Below are 19501 nucleotides of genomic sequence, written 5' to 3'. Positions count from 1 at the left end.
GGAAGTGGCGCAAGGATATTTATTTCCATTTTCTGTGATCAGGTTTTCCTGCGCTTTCCGATGTAACGCACGTTATGTAATAGCCACAGTCGTGATTTAACCAGTTTTAAAAACGTCCGAGGGTTTCCTATACACACATTCTAACCATATGAACGTACTATATTCCTGGCATGAGTAGCAGGGCGCTGAAATGTTGCGCGATTTTTAACAAAATGTTCAAAAAAGTAGAGGGTAGGAGCACTAGTTAAACCAGCAGTGGAGTGGTCTCATTTGCACATAGCGCTGTTAAAAACGTCTTATGGCTGCAATCCCGAGATGATATGACAACAGCCAGTGAAAGTGCAGGGCGCCAAATTCAAAACAGAAATCTCAAAATTAAAATTCCTCAAACATACATGTATTTTATAGCGTTTTAATGGTGATCTTGTTGTTAATCCCACCACAGTGTCCGATTTCAAATAGGCTTTACAGCGAAAGCACCAAAAAAGATTATGTTAGGTCACCACTAAGCCACAGAAAAACAGCCTTTTTTCCAGCCAACGAGAGGAGTTTCAAAAAGCACAAATAGAGATCAAATGAATCACTAACCTTTGATGATCTTCATCAACTGACACTCATATGACTTCATGTTACAAAATACATGTATGTTTTGTTTGATAAAGTTCATATTTATCAAAATATGAGTTTACATTGGCGAGTTACATTCACTAGTTCCAAAAACATCCAGTGATCTTGCATAGCCACATCATTCAACAGAAATACTCATCATAAATGTAGATGATAATGCTATGCACATGGAATTATTTATATACATGGAATTATAGATATACCTCTCCTTAATGCAACCGCTGTGTCCGATTTCAAAAAAACTTTACTGAATAAGCAAACCATGTAATAATCTGAGATGGCGCTCAGAAGAAATAGTCACAATAGCCGCCAAGTTGGCATCAACATAAACAAGAAATTACATAATAAATATTCCCTTACCTTTGATGATCTTCATCAGAAAGCACTCCAGGAATCCCAGGTCCACAATAAATGTTTGTTTTGTTCGATAATGTCCGTTATTTATGTCCAAATACCATCTTTTGTTAGTGTGCTTGGTATACATATCCAAGCGCTCATTCTGGTCAGCGTTATATCGGACAAAAACGTCAAAAGGTTATATTACAGGTTGAAGAAACTTTTCAAACTAAGTACAGAATCAATCATTAGGATGTTTTTAACATATAGCTTCAATAAAGTTCCAACCGGAGTATTCCTTTGTGTCTTGAAGTGCAATGGAACGCAAGTGGATACCATGATGAATGCGCATGATCAGAAAATGGCTGACTGCCAGTCACCTGATAGATCCTGCTCTCATTCAGTCCCAAAACACAGTAGAAGTCTCATTCAAATTTCTATAGATGGTTGACATCTAGTGGAACCCCTAGGGAGTGCAACATCATTAATATCTCAAGGGGATTTCATTGAGAACTGTGGTGAATACATACCAAGCTCAGATTTCTCACTTCCTGTTTTGATTTCTCCTCAGGATTTTGCCTGCCATATGAGTTCTGTTATACTCACAGACATCATTCAAACAGTTTTAGAAACTTTAGAGTATTTTCTATCCAATACTAATAATAATATGCACATATTAGCAACTGAGACTGAGGAGTAGGCCGTTTACTTTGGGCAACTTATTCTTCCAAGCTACTCAATACTGCCACCCAGCCATAAGAAGTTTTAATACCCTAGCCGCTGCTCGCTCAGATTCCAGGAAACATCATCAAACCATGTATATCCCAGAAATCATCATGATTTTCAAACAATTATGATCTCAAAGTGAATCAGAACATGTAATAATGAAGTGTTATGTAAGTTATTCTTCACCCCCATAGCTAGAAAGTCTAGAATCCAGAGGGAGGTCTTTTCACCCCACCATCTCCCTCTAGGGCACCTCACAGTGGAATGGGGCAGGGTGGATGAGAGAAGGGTACTTGTTGGGCCAAGGAGGAGAGTGTGGTAAAGTGAGATAAGGATAAGATCAACACGATCAGGGAGGATAAACCATGGTGGAGTGCCGGTATCTCTCTCAGTCAGACCACAAAGGCCTTTTACACACGTGTCCAGGGCGGCATGTATACACACACTCACACATGCATACACACACTCACACATGCATACACACACAAATTATTTTTGTACCACTCCATTTCCTTGTACAGACATGGAATTGCAGCAGGAGGATGGTGATGGTACAGGGTGGAGAATGATGAGGGATGTGGAGGGAAATTGAGGCAAAGCACATGACGGTGATAAAAGCTGATTGAAGTATTAATTATCTCTATTGCAGTGTTTTTCAATCACTTTGGTGTTATTATCACAAGTGTGTGGTGCATTTTCAAAACTCTTAGTACAAAAGTCCAAACTGGTAACACTTGTAACACAGCAAGTATTGCATTCAAAATATGTTATTGTACATTCATCTTTCACCACACAGCATTGGGCCAAAATATGTTTTCTGTGAAATACCATTAGAACCTTGCAAAACACAGAATGCATAGCAATGATATCTTTCCCGTTAATTCAACAGCAAAAAATGCAAGACAAATATTTAAAAATAGCCCTTTGAATGTAATATGCTACACTACCGTAAACTTTTCACATTAGTCAATACACTTGCTCTACCCATAAACATTTCTATAATTTCTATCCCATGTTTGATCAAAGGTGTGATCATTAAAGACCTATTTCACAATCATTGATGCACAAAGAAATGTATTGATCAAATATAATTATAGCATAGGTGTATTGGAATCAAATTAAACAAATTAAATGAATGAAAGACACATCATGTTTAACAGGCACTAGTTTGCATCAAGCCCGTCTTGAACATTTGGCCTTAAGTTCTCATGGACATCACAGTAAAATGTCCTTATTGTTCATGCACCTGCAGAAAAGCCTTTTGGCATGGCCAAGCCAAGCCTGACATTGGTTTGGATTGATGTCTTTGCGTGCCTCATCCATGGCCTGAAGGAGAGTGGTACACTCATGGGGATGGCAATCAAACACCTTCCATCTGTATTGTCATCATGTATTGTATTTTACAGTAAATGGTACTTAAATATTGTAGTGGTCCTGTGTGGCTCAGTTTGTAAGAGCATGGGACAAGCAACACCAGCGTTGTGGCTTCGATTCCTGCTGGGGTCACATACAAAAATGTATGGTCTCACTGTTGTCACTTTGGATAAAAGCACCTGCTACATAAACAATATATATTACACTACTGTATTGACCAATGCTATTTTAGAAACATAGTGTGAACCCCCCTCCATCTATAAGACCCCAGCAACTTCATTTTGAATACATGTTTACTCTATAGGGGATGCGTGTTACATACAGTACTTATCTGATCTTGTCAATATCAGATTGTCAAATTTACTGTGAAGTAAAATCATAAGTCATCATCATAGTAGAACATCACAATAGGTATCATACTTTATATTGTGGCAGACGGCAGGGAGAGGTGAGGGGAGTGATAATTGAAGGGAGATATCTTGCAGCCCGCTGGCTCCACCCCCGAGCCTTATATAGACTTCCTGCCCCAACGAGGCGAGCCTGATCATTAAGCCAGTGAGTGCTTGGGGTATAGGAAACGGCCTGCACAAAGGGGCAGAGAATGGAGAGGGAAGTGTATTTTATAGAGAGTGTGAGAGGAGAGAAATAGCGGTCTGATTACCCCCACTGTGTACCAAACCGGTTTGGCTGAGGACCTGAGTTTTAGGATTACACCTAGAGAACAGAACGGACAACGAGAACGGATTGTGGACTCTGAAATGGTTGGTGAATTCTCCCCAGCATGCAAAACTCCCTAATAAACGATTCATTTGCATTCTATCGGTGCTCCTTGTGTGTGTTTGGTTATTGAATTTGGTGACGTGGAAACCCCACACCCTTGAACCTGCTACAATATGTTAATACTTTAAAAACAGACATGTTCATAATGTAATTCTCAATCTGTACTAGACACGAGTTTAACCTCTAGCGACGAGCAATCCCGTATCCGGGAGCGTAATCATAGCCTCAAGCGCATTACCATAACGCAACGTTTCCTATTCATGAAAATCGCAAATGAAATGAAATAAATATATTCAAACACAAGCTTAGCCTTTTGTTAACAACACTGTCATCTCAGATTTTCTAAATATGCGTTACAGCCAACGCTAGACAAGCATTTGTGTAAGTTTAGCATGGCATAATGCTATGCTAGGCTGTGCTGGCAGCAGGCAACAGTTTCACAAAAATAAGAAAAGCAACCAAATTAAATAATTTACCTTTGAAGAACTTCAGATGCTTTCACTCAGGAGACTCCCAGTTAGATAGCAAATGTTCCTTTTTTCCCAAAATAATATTTTTGTAGGTGAAAAACGTCAAGTTTGTTCATCCTGCTTGGCTGAGAAATCGACCGAAAATACTTCAAACTATAATGCTGAACTTTTTTCAAAATTTGCTCCATAATATCGACAGAACACGGCAAACGTTGTTTAGGATCCATCCTCAAGGTGTTTTTAACATATGTATTCGATAATATATCCGTGGAGGCAGTTGGTTTCTCATAAGAAACGATTGGAAAAATGGCTACCTCAGTATTTTACGCAAGGTTTTCTCCGGGAGACACCATGCGTCCTCTCGCCCTATATGGTCTCTTACAGCCATTCTCCAATGGAAATGCCTAAAAAGACGTCACAATGCTGCAGACACCTTGGGGAAAACGTGGAAAACGTAAGCTGACTCCTAGCTCCTTCACAGCCATATAAGGAGTCATTGGCATGAGGCGGTTTCAAAAAATGCGGCACTTCCTGATTGGATTTTTATCTGGGTTTTGCCTGTAACATCAGTTCTGTGGCACTCACAGACAATATCTTTGCCGTTTTGGAAACGTCAGAGTGTTTTCTTTCCAAAGCTGTAAATTATATGCATAGTCGAGCATCTTTTCGTGACAAAATATCTTTTTTTAAAACGGGAACGTTTTTCATCAAAAAAATTAAAATAGCGGCCCCTATATCCAAGAAGTTAAACTATATAGGTTTACCAAATGGTTAAGTGATTATCAATTACAGTGCCTAGTTAATGTACACGTAGTGTACAAAACATTAGGAACACCTTTCCATGACTGACCAGGTGAAAGCTAAGATCCCTTATTGATGTCACTTGTTAAAACCACTTCAATCAAATCAAACTTTACTTGTCACATGCAATGACTACAACAGGTGTACCTTTCCGTGAAATGCTTACTTACAAGCCCTTAACTCTATTTCTTGAACTGCATTGTTGGTAAGGAAAATATTTACTAAATAAACAGAAAAGTAACACAAAATATATAAAGGGTTACTGGTATCAAGTCAAGGTAATGTGTACATGTAGGCAGGGGTGAAGTGACTATGCATATATAATAAACAGCGAGTAGCAGTAGTGTAAAAACAAAAGGAGGGGGGGGTCAAAGTAAATATTCTGGGTGGCCATTTGATTAATTGTACAGCAGTCTTATGGCTTGGGGGTAGAAACTGTTCTCGTCACTGTAGCAAAAAGAACAGTCTATGACATGGTTGACTGGAGTCTTTGACAATTTTTGGGGGGGCCTTCCTCTAACATCGCCAAGTATAGAGGTCCTGGACGACAGAAATCTTGGTCCCAGTGATGTACTGGGCCTTACGCACTACCCTCTGTAGCGCCTTGCAATCGGATGCCGAGCAGTTGCTATACCAGGTCAGGATGCTCTCGATGGTGCAGCTTTATAACTTTTTGAGGTCTGGGGACCAATGTCAAGTCTTTTCAGTCTCCCGAGGGGGAAAATTAGTTGTAGTGCCCTCTTCACGACTTTATACTCTTGACCCACTCCACTATAGCCCTGCCGTTGTGAATGGTGTGTTCGGGCCTCCTTTTCCTGTAGTCCACAATCAGCTCCTTTGTCTTGCTCATGTTGATGGAGATGTTGTCCTGGCACCACACTGCCAGGCCTGACTTCCTCCCTATAGGCTGTCTCATCATTGCCGGTAAATAGGCCTACCACTGTTGTCGTCAGCAAACTTGATGGACTTGGAGTCGTGCTTGGCCACGCAGTCTTTGTGACATGGTGCAGTTGGATCCAGGTGCAGAGAAGAGAACAGACGAGGAATCAGTGGTTAACGATAAACCTGAATACTTTACTAATATACAGTAGCTGCAGGATCACAGTACACTGGAGAAAACCAACAAACAAAGTCTCAGCAAACAAACGCTCAGCAAACAAACGCACAATTCAAGCTTCTGTAAAGGAAATCAGAAAACACACCTCTTAACAGGCAAATCACAATGTGTAATAGGACAGACCTGAGAGTCATTAATGTCTCTAGGACGGTCTCTGCCGCCATCTGTTGACAGGTGGAACCATGACAGTCTTAGGTGAACAGAGAGTACAGGAGGGGACTAAGTGCACACCCCTGATTGGCCCACCTTTACCACCTGGGGCGGCCCATCAGGAAGTCCAGGATCCAGTTGCAGATGGAGGTATTCATCTGTACATCTGTTGGGGCGGTATGCGAATTGGAGTCTAGGGTTTCCGGGATGATGGTGTTGATGTGAGCCATGACCAGCATTTCAAAGCACATCATGGCTACGGATGTGAGTGCTACGGGGTGGTAGTCATTCAGGCAGGTTAACTTCGCTTTCTAGGGCACAGGGACTATGATGGTCTGCTTGAAACATGTTGGTAGTACAGACTCGGTCAAGGAGAGGTTGAAAATGTCAGTGAAGACACTTGCCAGTTGGTCCGCACATACTCTGAGTACACGTCCTGGTAATCCTTCTGGCCCTATGGCCTAGTGAATGTTGACCTGTTTAAAGTTCATGCTCACATTGGCTACGAAGAGCGTGATCACACAGTCGTCTGGTGCTCTCATGCATGCTTCAGTGTTGCTTGCCTTGAGGCATTTGACTCGTCTGGTAGGCTTGCGTCACTGGTCAGCTCTCAGCTGGTTTTCCATTTGTAGTCAGTGTAGATGAAGGGGAGGAGACCATTGAGGCATGGATTGTTTGTGTGTGTAATTCAGAGGGTGAAAAAGCAAGACAAAAGATTTAAGTGCCTTTGAACCGGGTATGGTAGTAGGTGCCAGGTGCACCGGTTTGTCAAGAACTGCAACGCTGCTGGGTTTTTCATGATCAACAGTTTCCTGTGTGTATCAAAAATGGTCCACCACCCAAAACTAATCCAGCCAATTTACCACAACTGTGGGAAGCATTGGAGTCAACATGGCCCAGGATCTCTGTGGAACGCTTTCAACAACTTGTAGAGTCCATGCCCCGATGAATTTAGGCGTTTGAGGGCAAAGGGTGCAACGCAATATTAGGAAGGTGTTTCTTAATGTTTTGTACACTCAGTGTATATATTTTGATAAATACTTACCGCTGTCAATTTCTATATTTTTACCTTATAAATGTATCAATCTGATATTAATTTATGTTTGGAATATTATATTTGTTAAAGCCAGTGTGTTTCAATAGGACGAAGTGGAAAGAGTCACATACTATTTGCTACCATTTGGAATTATGGTGTAGTTTACAATGCACTACTGAAATACCTGTGTTGTGTATTATAAAAGCTGACGAATTTCAGCAAAAAGACAGGCGATACTGTATCAGTAGACAAGTCATGTAGAAAAGGTGATCTTGTACAATGCTGGGTTGGGCAGAAATGGCATACAACAGCGTGCTACGTTTTTACAGTAGCCAACTGCTTTACAATACCCCAATTATGATGATTTGTCCTACGTATGTGCTGTATAAGGATAATGAAACTGTAAGACTGACGTATTTCACAACATGCTCACAACCTGCCATTGGATACAAATAATAATAAAAAATTGTTCATGTCATGTTTTATTCGAAAACTGTATGGAAAATTATATTTACCATCTACTATTCTTTCTAACCAGCACTTCAAAAAGAACAGTTTTGAAATGTGTATCTTGTATTTTTTGCTATTGGTTTATAATAATTAGGGCTAGGCCAGCGGGACAACCGGTCATCAAATTCCGGTGAAATTCGAGGGCGCGCAATTCAAATAAATAATTTAAAAAATTATGGATATGAAACATTTAGGGACATGCAAGTGTCTTATATCAGTTAAAAGTCTTGTTCACCAAACTGCATTGTCTGATTTACAATAGTCTTTAAAGTGAAAGCATGCCATGTGATTGTTTGAGGACGGCGCCCCCACATCAAAATATTATTCAACCAGCACATGCATCATAAAAATCACAAATAGCGATTAAATATTCACTTACTTTTTGAAAATCTTCCTCTGATTTGCAATCCAAAGGGTCCCAGCTACAACGTGCATGGTTGTTTAGTTACGGCACAGACTGATTTCCAACTCTGACTCCTAGTACTAAAACGGAACATTCTTCCTTGTTTTGTAAGAAACAAGCCTGAAACCTTGAATAAAGACTGTTGACATCTAGTGGAAGCCATAGGAATTTCAATCTGGGAGCTGAATTTGGATATAACCCTATACTTTCCATTGGAAGATTCTGGTTGGTTTTTCTTTGGATTTTCTCCTACCATATCTATGGTGTTATAGTCTCAAACATTATTTTAACATTGCTACAAACTTCAAAGTGTTTTCTATCCAATGGTACCAATTATATGCATATCCTGGCTTCCGGGCTTGCGTAACAGGCAGTTTACTTTGGGCACGTCATTCAGACAGGGAGTGGAGAAAAATAGACCCTAGCCTGAAGAAGTTAAGTACCTTACTGTGATTGCATTCAATTAAAATGGTAAAAAAAGAAACAAATAACTTCTTAGCGAAGGGCCATTTCTCAAGCAAAAATGTAGCTAGGGCAGTCTGGGAGTGGTCTGAGTTGAGAGGGCAAAACCAGAAACTAGCTGTTATTGGCAGAGAGGTTTTGAACACTCTTTCTTATTGGTCTATTAACTGAAGTCACCAGGCACCACCAAAACAGATCGACATGTTCATGTGGTCTTTTAAAACATCTTTCATACTAAAAAGGCATTCGCGTAATTTTCACAATTTCACAGTATTATTTCAACCACATTGTGTGGAAATATATATAAAACACAGGAAATCATGTTTTTGACTGCACTGGGCTTTTAACGAGTGAGAACACAATCATATCAATAGTACTGTGCTGTACTTCAAGTCAATTGAAAATGTGCGTTGAGTTTTGAAACAACTTCCTTTTTGATAATCTGTTTTGAGTTTTGTACTAAGCATTGTGAATATTTACCACATACTTATGAAAATTGCAAAGCGATAAAAAAAACTAAATGAAAGCAAACATTCACAGTATCACATACTTATGTGTAAGGAGTAGGAGTAGTAGTTACAGCATTAGCAGATGTGGATGTGTGTATATGTATCTGTCCATGTGTGTATTTGTAATTGACAGAGAGGGAGGCAAAGGTTAGCTAATTTGAATAGCTACCATGGCAGGTGTCATTCATGTGACGTTGTTCACGCATAGAGATCACTGCACCCTGGAAGAGACTGCTACTGATCAGAGACAGCACATGTAGATTAGGGAGAGTCCCTGTGATGCACAGGAACTCAATAAAAATATGTGAAGGGACAACCATCTTGCAAAGCTTTCTAAACAGTTTTGGTAACAGCGGTGGTATTTTATTCCTCTTTCTCTCTTTCCCCCCAGTGTTATTTGATGACTGTGTGGGGAACAAGGGCATGGCGTCCGAGGTGTCCCACCCAGACTTCCAAGTTGATGAGGAGATGAACCTGGTGGCCAGACGGGACGTGATGGACAGCGGCACCGTCATGTTCATCCATGGTGTCAATGAGCATGCTGAAGACATGGCACAGGTGGACATTGTAGGAGCTCTACCGCGGTCTCCCCAAACACTCAGGGTGAGTCACTAGCTGTCCAATGGATATCTCTTACTATGAGAGATGCTGATAATTGTCACTATTCAGCATTTAGTACCAACAACATGTTGTTGAGGGTCAGAGGTCATTGTTTTTTAAATTACAGCCTTGTATCTTTCCATTGTATTCATCTACAATATGCATGTATTTAGAGTGACTTCCTCCCGCTGGGATGAGTGGACTTAATTTGGGTTTGGAGAGCTGGTGGTTGATGAAATGACTGTGATATTACCTGCATCTTACTTTCATCATGCAAATACTGTTTATAGAAGGGCCCACTGTGCCTACTGCTTTTTACATATTTCACATCTTTGTTCCTCTTTGTTCAAAGTAACAAATACAGATACTTGATTTTTGTCCAAAAATCTACAAAACCAAATGAATCAACTTCACAGTATTCATATAGGCCCACTCCATTCATTACCTCCTCTTCTTACCTTCTAGCCTGTTCCAGTCCCCACCCTCCAGGCCAGCACTAGTGCTGCCAACTTTCCAGGGCCATCTTAGATATTCTGTTATCTCTCCTCCAATCGTTGTTCTTTCCTGCTCGCTGCCCAGGTGTCCCGTTGGTGTCGTTTCTCCGACTCGCGGCCTAATGAGCAGCTCTCTCTCTCTCCATCTCCATGCATCACACTGCCTTCATTTGTTTTTGCCTTTCCCATCATTTATTTAGTTAGCCAGTCCACTAGTATATCTTTGGCAGGCCTGGGAGGACATAAGTGAATTAGTAATCTCCATTCTGTGTTTGAGTGGGTAGAGAAGATTTCCTCATGAGTAATGTCACTATATTGTGCTTGTGGGCGAATGCGAAGGCGCTCTGTTTTAAAAAAATAGTTTTTAGTCTACCAATGCAAGTTAAAAGAAGCTCCGCTATATATAATTTCCTTGCCATAAATTAACGAGACATTAAACATATTGACACAAATAACTGTTATATAATTGTTTTGGGTTGGATGGTTGGATGGCAATGGCCAGTTGGATGGCAACGGCCAGTTGGATGGCAATGGCTCAATTGTACCTTTTGAACTTTTCTTCAGAATTTTTCTGTTGCAGCAGTGTCAGACCAGCTCCAATCCCAGATCATCCATTGTCCCCTCCCTTTGTTCTGGCTCTTTGATATCTCTCTCTGCTGCTCTACCCAGTGGGTGATATTAGTCTTAATTGCATAGAACACATGAACCTCATGACTTAGGCAAAGAGGGAAAGTAAGAATAGAGAGACAGAGGCGAATATTAGACATAATAAGGTTATATTTGAAGAAGAGAAAGAGAAAAGGATTGAACACAAAAGGGGCAGAAAGACAGGCGGAGAAAAGGGGGGAAAACAGGCAGATGTGACTGCCCAGCTAACATTGCTAGGGAGAGAACATGTTTGTGATGTTACATGATGTTTGAGTATCCAGTATTCTGTTTTTTTTAGGGCAATATTCTATGTATGTTAGCAAAAACCTCCTGAGAACCTACTTAGCATGTTCTAGATATGTTTCATGGGATGTTGCAAGAACATTCATGTGTCCAGTTCTGAAGGTTAGGAGAATATTCCATCAACGTTACACCAAACATACACAGAACATTGTTGCCATGTTCTCAGAATATTAGATACTAATTTTCTAGACATGTTTCATGGATGTTGCCTGATGATCCCACAGAAATGCCCCCCACCTGAGATTTACTTCAAAGTGCATACTGCTTACACCTATCCACCTATCCAGTTGTTTCAGACCTAAGGAGAAGGGGTCAGTGTTTTCTTCTCGACAGGGCCTAACTATACTGGCACAATAATCGGATTGATCTGAAATAACTGTATAGGTGTAAGCAGCAGGGTGAATGCACTTTGAAGTAAATCTCAACTCTGTTAAAAGTACACTCAAGAAAAACGATTTTATTAAAACATTTATTTCACCTTTATTTTAGCATGGAGTCCCATTGAGATGTAGATCTATTTTGCAAGCTGGGATCCCTTTATAGTGTATACAGTGCCTTCAGAAACTATTCACACCCATTTACTTGTTCCACATTTGTTGTTTTACAGCTTGAATTTAAATGTAGATGTTGTGTCACTGATCCACACACAATACCCCATAATGTTAAAATATATATATATTTTTTTTAATTAGTCAATAAGTATTCAATCCCTTTTGATATGGACAGCCTAAATAAGTTCAGGAGTATAAACAAATCACGTAAGTATTGTGTGTAGATGGGTGATATATGTTTTTTAATAATACATTTTGAATTCAGGCTGTAACACAACAAATTGTTGAATACGTCAAGGGGTATGAATACTTTCTGAAGGCACTGTAAATGAGCATGCACAATGAAATCCTGTATGTCAAAGTGTCTCAAATATGTAGGTTGAGGCCTCCCGGGTGGCTCAGTGGTCTAAGGCACAGCATCGCAGTGCTAGCTGTGCCACCAGAGACTCTGGGTTCGAGCTCAGGCTCTGTCGCAGCCAGCTGCAACCGGGAGGCCCATGGGGTGGCGCACAATTGGCTCAGCGTCGTCCGGGTTAGGTAGGGTTTTGCCGGCAGGGATATCCTTGTCTCATCGCACACTAGCGACTCCTGTGGCAGGCTGGGCGCAGTGCACGCTGTCCAGGATGCTAGGTGTACGGTGTTTCCTCCGACACATTGGTGCGGCTGGCTTCCGGGTTGGATGCGCGATGTGTTAAGAAGCAGTGCGGCTTGGTTGGGTTGTGTTTCGGAGGACGCATGGCTCTCGACCTTCGCCTCTCCAAAGTCTGTGCGGGAGTTGTAGCGATGAGAAAACTACTAACAATTGGATACCACGAAATTGGGGGGGGTTAAAAAAATATATATAGGTTGAAAACACTGTCCAGTTGTTAAAAACAGTATGTTAAAAGTTTGTCCTTAACCTTACCGACAGTCAAAGAGCTGTGAATGGATCAGTAGTTAACCAATCAGGGCCGTGATTGGCTTGAACATCAGGTTACATCCTGACAATTGATACACATGCATGTTCTTGCAACGTTCCCATTAAACGTGTCTAGAATTGTTATATCATACAGTATGTTCTGAGAACATGGAAGCCATGTTCTGTGTATGTTTCGTGGGATGTTAATGGAATTATCGGAGAACATGGTAACCACGTTCTGGGTAAGTTCTATTTGACATTAAGGGAATGGTCTCTTGGAAACAGTCCTTGAACATCACTGGAACATTCTTATGAAAACGTTAGGTAATGACCTAAAGAGACTCTTAACGGAATGTTCTCAAAATTTGTGGGAACGTTTATTGTTAGCTGGGTGGATGAGTCCTTTAATGTCATGTGGTGAAGAGTTCTCATTATTTCACAATCAATTAATTGACAAGGGGCTCTCTGCTTTGAGGAGCAGATATCCACAGAACAAAGTAACAGAACCACAAATCTCAACCCCCCTATCATACATTGGATTTCTTCATGATGCAGACTTCAAGATTCAGTCATCATAATTATTCCCCAATTGATCCACCAAACAGACTGTCCCCGCCAAATGCCCCAAAGTCTGGAAAAATTGTTTAGTAGGGGATGTGTTTGGAGTTTGTTTTGGGCGAACAAACTCCACCACACCACCACACCACGACTAGGCTGACGTCATAGCAATTGATTTTATGTTAGGAACAGAGCTATTTTAGAATGAGAGGAAACATAATTAAATTGAAAAATAGAATTGGGTGACATCCTGTAAACACAATCAATCTCAACCACAGAAAATAACAGTACAAAACTTATTTTCCCTTAAAACCCTTTTCCCATGTTTCTGTTGCCAAGCTGTCATTACTCCAACCCCTCCAATTCTTCACTAATGCCCAGTGGAAATGTCCCTGGGTGTGTATATTGATAGATCAATGTTATAGTTCAGACTTATTGGCATTTGATAATTGATAAGGGCTGTCTGAGTGGCGAATGTTTTTAATTCCTCAGTGGGGGGAACAGACATTAATGTGGGCTACAGCGGGAGGGAGGCTGCTGATAAATGAATGCTATTACAAGGAAGCTCTGAATTCAAAGAATCATTTATTTATTTATCTCGCCTTTATTTAACCAGGTACCCACTTGAGAACAAGTTCTCATTTTCAACTACGACCTGGCCAAGATAAAGCAAAGCAGTGCGACAAAAAACAACAACACAGAGGTACACATTGGATAAATAAACATACAGTCAATAACACAATAGAAATCAATCTACAGTGTGTGCAAACGAGGTCAGGAGGTAAGGCAATAAATAGGCCATAATTGCTAAATTGTAATTACTTTGCCACTAACACTGGAGTGATAGATGTGCAGATGAGGATGTGCAAGTAGAAATACTGGTGTGCAAAAGAACAGGAAAAAAATATGGGGATGAGGTAGGTAGTTGGTTGGATGGGCTATTTACAGATCGGTAAGCTGCTCTGACAGCCGATGCTTGAAGTTAGTGAGGGTGATATAAGACTCCAGCTTCAATGATTTTTGCAATTTGTTCCAGTCATACGCAGTAGAGAACTGGAAGGAAAGGAGGCCAAGGGAAGTGTTGGCTTTGGGGATGACCAATGAAATATTGCTGCTGGAACGCATGCTACGGGTGTTGCTATGGTGACCAGTGAGCTGAGATAAGGCAGAGCTTTACCAGGCAAAGACTTATAGATTACCTGGAGCCAGTGGGTTTGGCGACAAATATGTAGCGAGGACCAGCCAATGAGAGCATACAGGTCGCAATGGTGGGTAGTATATGTGGCTTTAGTGACTAAATGGATGGCACTGTGATAGACTGCGTCCAATTTGCTGACTAGAGTGTTGGAGGCTATTTTGTAAATTACATCGCCAAAGACACGGATCGGCAGGATTGTCAGTTTTACGAGGGTGTGTTTGGCAGCCTGAGTGAAGGAGGCTTTGCTGCGAAATAGGAAGCTGATTCTAGATTTAATTTTGGATTGGAGATGCTTAATATGAGTCTGGAAGGAGAGTTTACAGTCTAGCCAGACACCTAGGTATTTGTAGTTGTCCACATATTCAAGTCAGAACCAACCAGAGTAGTGATGCTAGGCGGGCGGGTGCGGGCATATTGAAGAGCATGCATTTAGATTTACTAGCGTTTAAGAGCAGTTGGAGGCCACGGGAGGAGTGTTGTATGGCATTGACGCTCGTTTGGAGGTTTAACCTGTTATGGCTGCAATCCCGATACCGGGATCGATATGACAACTACCAGTGAAAATAGAGGGCGCCAAAATTCAAACCACAGAAATCTCATAATTACAATTCCTAAAACATACATGTGTCTTATATAATTTTAAATCTATTTTCGTTGTTAATACCACCAAAGTGTCCCATTTCAAATAGGCTTTTCAGCGAAAGCACTACAAACGATTATGTTAGGTCTCCACCAAACCACAATAAGCACAGCCATTTCCAGCAAAATATAGCCTTCACAAAAACCAGAAATAAAGATAAAATTAATCACTAACCTTGAATTATCTTCATCAGATGACACTCATAGGACTTCATGTTACACAATACATGTATGTTTTGTTTGATAAAGTTCATATTTACAGTATATAAAAAAAATCACATCAAGTGATTTTGCATAGCCACATCATTCAACAGAAATACTCACCATAAATGTAGATGATAATATAGTTATACACATGGAATTATAGATATACCTCTCCTTAATCAGTTTTATAAACGTCTGAGTGTTTTCTATCCACACAGACTAAGCAAATGCATATACTATATTCCTGGCATGAGTAGCAGGGCGCTGAAATGTTGCGCGATTTTTAACAGAATGTTCAAAAAAGTAGAGGGTCGACTTAAGAGGTTAATGCAACCGCTGGGTCAGATTTTTAAAAAAACATTACGGAAAAAGAAATGCATGCAATAATCTGAGACGGCGCTCAATTTAAAAACACCACAGCCGCAAAGATGGCGTCAACATAAACAAGAAATGAAAATAAACATTCCCTTACCTTTGATGATCTACATCAGAAAGCACTACAGGAATCCCAGGTCCACAATAAATGTTTGTTTTGTCCGAAAATGTCCATTATTTATGTCCAAATACCTTCTTTTGTTAGAGCGTTTGGTATACACATCCAAATGCTAATTCTGGTCAGCGTTATATCGGACAAAAACTTAAAGTGATATTACCGGTCGAATAAACATTTCAAACTAAGTACATATTCAATCATTAGGATGCTTTTAACATATAGCTTCAATAAAGTTCCAACCGAAGTATTCTTTCTTGTCTTCGTGAGCAATGGAACGCAAGTGACTACCATGAGGAAAAAGTGGGATCACAAAATGGCTGCTTGATGGACAGCTGATATATTCTGCTCTCATTCACTCCCACAACAACATAGAAGCCTCATTATAATTTATATTGATGGTTGACATCTAGTGGAACCCCTAGGCAGTGCAACATCATTCATATCTCAAGGGGATTTCATTGGGGACTCTGGTGAATAGATACAAGCTCAGATTTCTGACCTCCTGTTTTGATTTCAACTCAGGATTTTGCCTGCCAATATGAGTTCTGTTATACTCACAGACATCATTCAAACAGTTTTAGAAACGTCAGAGTGTTTTCTATCCAATACTAATAATCATTTGCAAATATTAGCAACTATTACTGAGGAGCAGGCCATTTGATATGGGCTCCTTTTCATCTAAGCCCCTCAATACTGCCCCTGAAGCCATAAAAAGTTAACACAGTGTCCAAAGAAGAGCATGATGTATACAGAATGGTGTCATCTGCATAGAGGTGGATTAAATAATCACCCGCGCAAGATCGACATCATTGATATTTACAGAGAAAAGAGACGGCCTGAGAATTGAACCCTGTGCAACCCCCATAGAGACTGCCAGAGGTCCTGACAACAGGCCCTCCAATTTGACACACTGAACTCTATCTGAGAAGTAGTTAGTGAACCATGCGAGGCAGTCATTTGAGTAACCAAGGCTGTTGAGTCTGCCGATAAGAATACTGTTATTGACAGAGTCGAAAGCCTTGGCCAGGTCGATGAAGACGGCTGCACAGTACTGTTTTGGTGGTTATGATATCCTTTAGGAACTTGAGTGTGGCTGAGGAGCACCCGTAACCAGCTCGGATGCTGGATTGCACAGGGGAGAAGGTACGGTGGAATTCGAGATGGTCAGTGATCTGATCGTTCACATGGCTTTTGAAGACTTTAGAAAGGAAGGGCAGGATGGATATAGGTCTGTAACAGTTTGGGTTTAGAGTGTCTCCCCCTTGGAAGAGGGGGACGACCGCGGACGCTTTCTCATCTTTAGGAATCTCAGGCGATACGAAAGAGAGGTTGAACAGTCTGGTAATAGGGGTTGCGACAATGGCGGTGGATGATGTTAGGAAGAGAGGGTCCAGATTTTCCAGCCCAGCTGATTTGTATGGATGCTAGTTGCTGCGGGAGGTGCAGAGCTGTTGGCCGGGAATGGGGTAGCCAGGTGGAATGCATGGCCAGCCGTAGAGAAATTATTATTGATATTCTCGATTTTCATGGATTTATCGGTGGTGACAGTGTTTCCTAGCCTCAGTGCAGTGGGCAGCTGAGAGGAGGTCCTCTTATTCTCCATGGACTTTACCGTGTCCCAAAACTTTTTGGAATAGTGCTGCTGGATTCAAATTTCTGTTTGAAAAAGCTAGCCTTTGCTTTCCTAACTGACTGTGTATGTTGGTTCCTGACTTCCCTGAAGTGTTGCATATCACGGGGGATATTCGATGCTAATGCAGAACGCCATAGGATGTGTTTGTGCTGGTCAAGAGCAGACAGCAAGGCCTGCTCGCAGAAGTGTTTTATGGAGCGTTTGACAGTGATGAGGGGTGGTCGTTTGGTTGCAGACCCATTACGGATGCAGGCAATGAGGCAGTGATCGCTGAGATCTTGATTGAAAACAGCAGAGGTGTATTTGGAGGGCGAGTTAGTTAGGATAACATCTATGATGGTGCCCGTGTTTACGGATATGGAGTTGTACCTGGTAGGTTCATTGATGATTTGTGTGAGATTGAGGGCATCAAGCTTAGATTGTAGGATGGCTGGGGAGTTAAGCATGTCCCAGTTTAGGTCACCAAGTAGCACAAGCTCAGAAGATAGATCGGGGGCAATAAATTCACATATGGTATCAATGGCACAGCTCGGGGCAGAGGGAGGTCTATAGCAAGCAGCAACAGTGAGAGACTTGTTTCTGGAAAGATGCATTTTTAGAAGTGGAAGCTTGAATTGTTTGGGTACAGACTTGGATAGTAAGACAGAACTCTGCAGGCTATCTTTGCAGTAGATTGCAACACCGCCCCCTACCTCGGCGGAAAATTATAGTTAGAAAATTATAGTTAGCGATGGAGATGTCAGGGTTTTTGGTGGTTTTCCTAAGCCAGGATTGAGACATGGCTAAGACATCCGGGTTTGCAGAATGTGCTAAAGCAGTGAGTAAAACAAACTTAGGGTGTAGGCTTCTAATGTTAACATGCATGAAATCAATGCTTTTACGGTTACAGAAGTCAACAAATGAGAGCACCTGGGGAGTGGGAGTGGAACTAGGCATTGCAGGACCTGGATTAACCTCTACATCACCAGAGGAATAGAGGAGAAGTAGGATAAGGGAACGGCTAAATACAATACGAACTGGCCGTCTAGCACATTCGGAACAGAGAGTAACAGTTAGCAGGCCGATGCTAACAGGCTAACAGTTAGTAGGCCGGGGCTAAACAAGCTAGCAGTTAGCAGACCGTGGCAGGCAAGCTAGCAGTTAGCAGATGGGGGTAAGTCTGTTTTTGCCTCTTCGTGCTGTGACGTCGATAGATCAGTCGTGGAATTAGTAGGGTTCCAAGTAGCTCTAGGTAGCTAGCAGGCCGAGCAGGTTAGCAGAATGGGCCTTCAGCGGGCGTCGCGCCTGTGGGGCCTGTTGGAATCCTCAGGCAGATTATGTCGATATTCCAGTCGTATAGGATCGACGGGGTTCCGTGCCCCGTACCGGCAGTAGAAGGGGTCCGGATATTGTAGCCTGGGAGTGGGCTTCGGTGGTAGCACAGAAGCCCTGGCCAGGCTAGCTTCAGGCTAATTGGTGTTTGCTCTGGGATGGAAACGCTAGCCAGGAGTGGTCACCCGGGATTGCGGTTAGCTAGTTGCGAAGATCCAGATGAAAATGTTCCGAGTTTGCGGTTGGAATCCGGGGATAAGAAGAGAAATAGGTCCGTTATGCTCTGGTTTGAGTCACGTTGTTCGAACTGGGAAGAACTTTCCGAGCTAGAGGTTAGCTGATGACCGCTAGCAATGGTTTGCTGACTGATAGCTGGTAGGTAGTTAGCTGGCTAGCTTCAGTTGAGGGAATCCAGATCCAAAATAAATATAAATACTTTAGAAAAAAGCAGATCCACACCACATTGGGGGAAGCGGGTTGCAGGAGAGTATTTAGAAGTTGAGGTTTAGGAAAATATTTTTAAAAGATATGTGAAGAAAAATATGTAAAAAGATATATACAAGGGACACGACAGGACAAAGACGTCTGACTGCTACGCCATTTTGGTTTCAACATAAAAAGTTATATAATGCTGCCACAACCTAGCAGTTGACAGTTCATACTACAACTA

The 19501-nt window shown here is 41.5% G+C and overlaps 1 protein-coding gene across 1 annotated transcript in view; it reads left to right on the top strand.

The window, feature by feature from the left end:
* The window catches only part of LOC115109350 (cadherin-13-like), a 635591-nt gene that overhangs the window by 201761 nt on the left and 414329 nt on the right, over positions 1-19501 (top strand). Inside the window, exon 3 of the mRNA XM_029634155.2 lies at positions 9693-9904. Coding sequence (XP_029490015.1) covers positions 9693-9904 — 212 coding nt within the window. The remainder of the gene's footprint in view (positions 1-9692; positions 9905-19501) is intronic.

The sequence above is a fragment of the Oncorhynchus nerka genome, linkage group LG25, assembly GCF_034236695.1.
Source record: "Oncorhynchus nerka isolate Pitt River linkage group LG25, Oner_Uvic_2.0, whole genome shotgun sequence".
Lineage (NCBI taxonomy): Eukaryota > Metazoa > Chordata > Actinopteri > Salmoniformes > Salmonidae > Oncorhynchus > Oncorhynchus nerka.
This window is presented reverse-complemented; position numbering and strand designations above follow the sequence as displayed.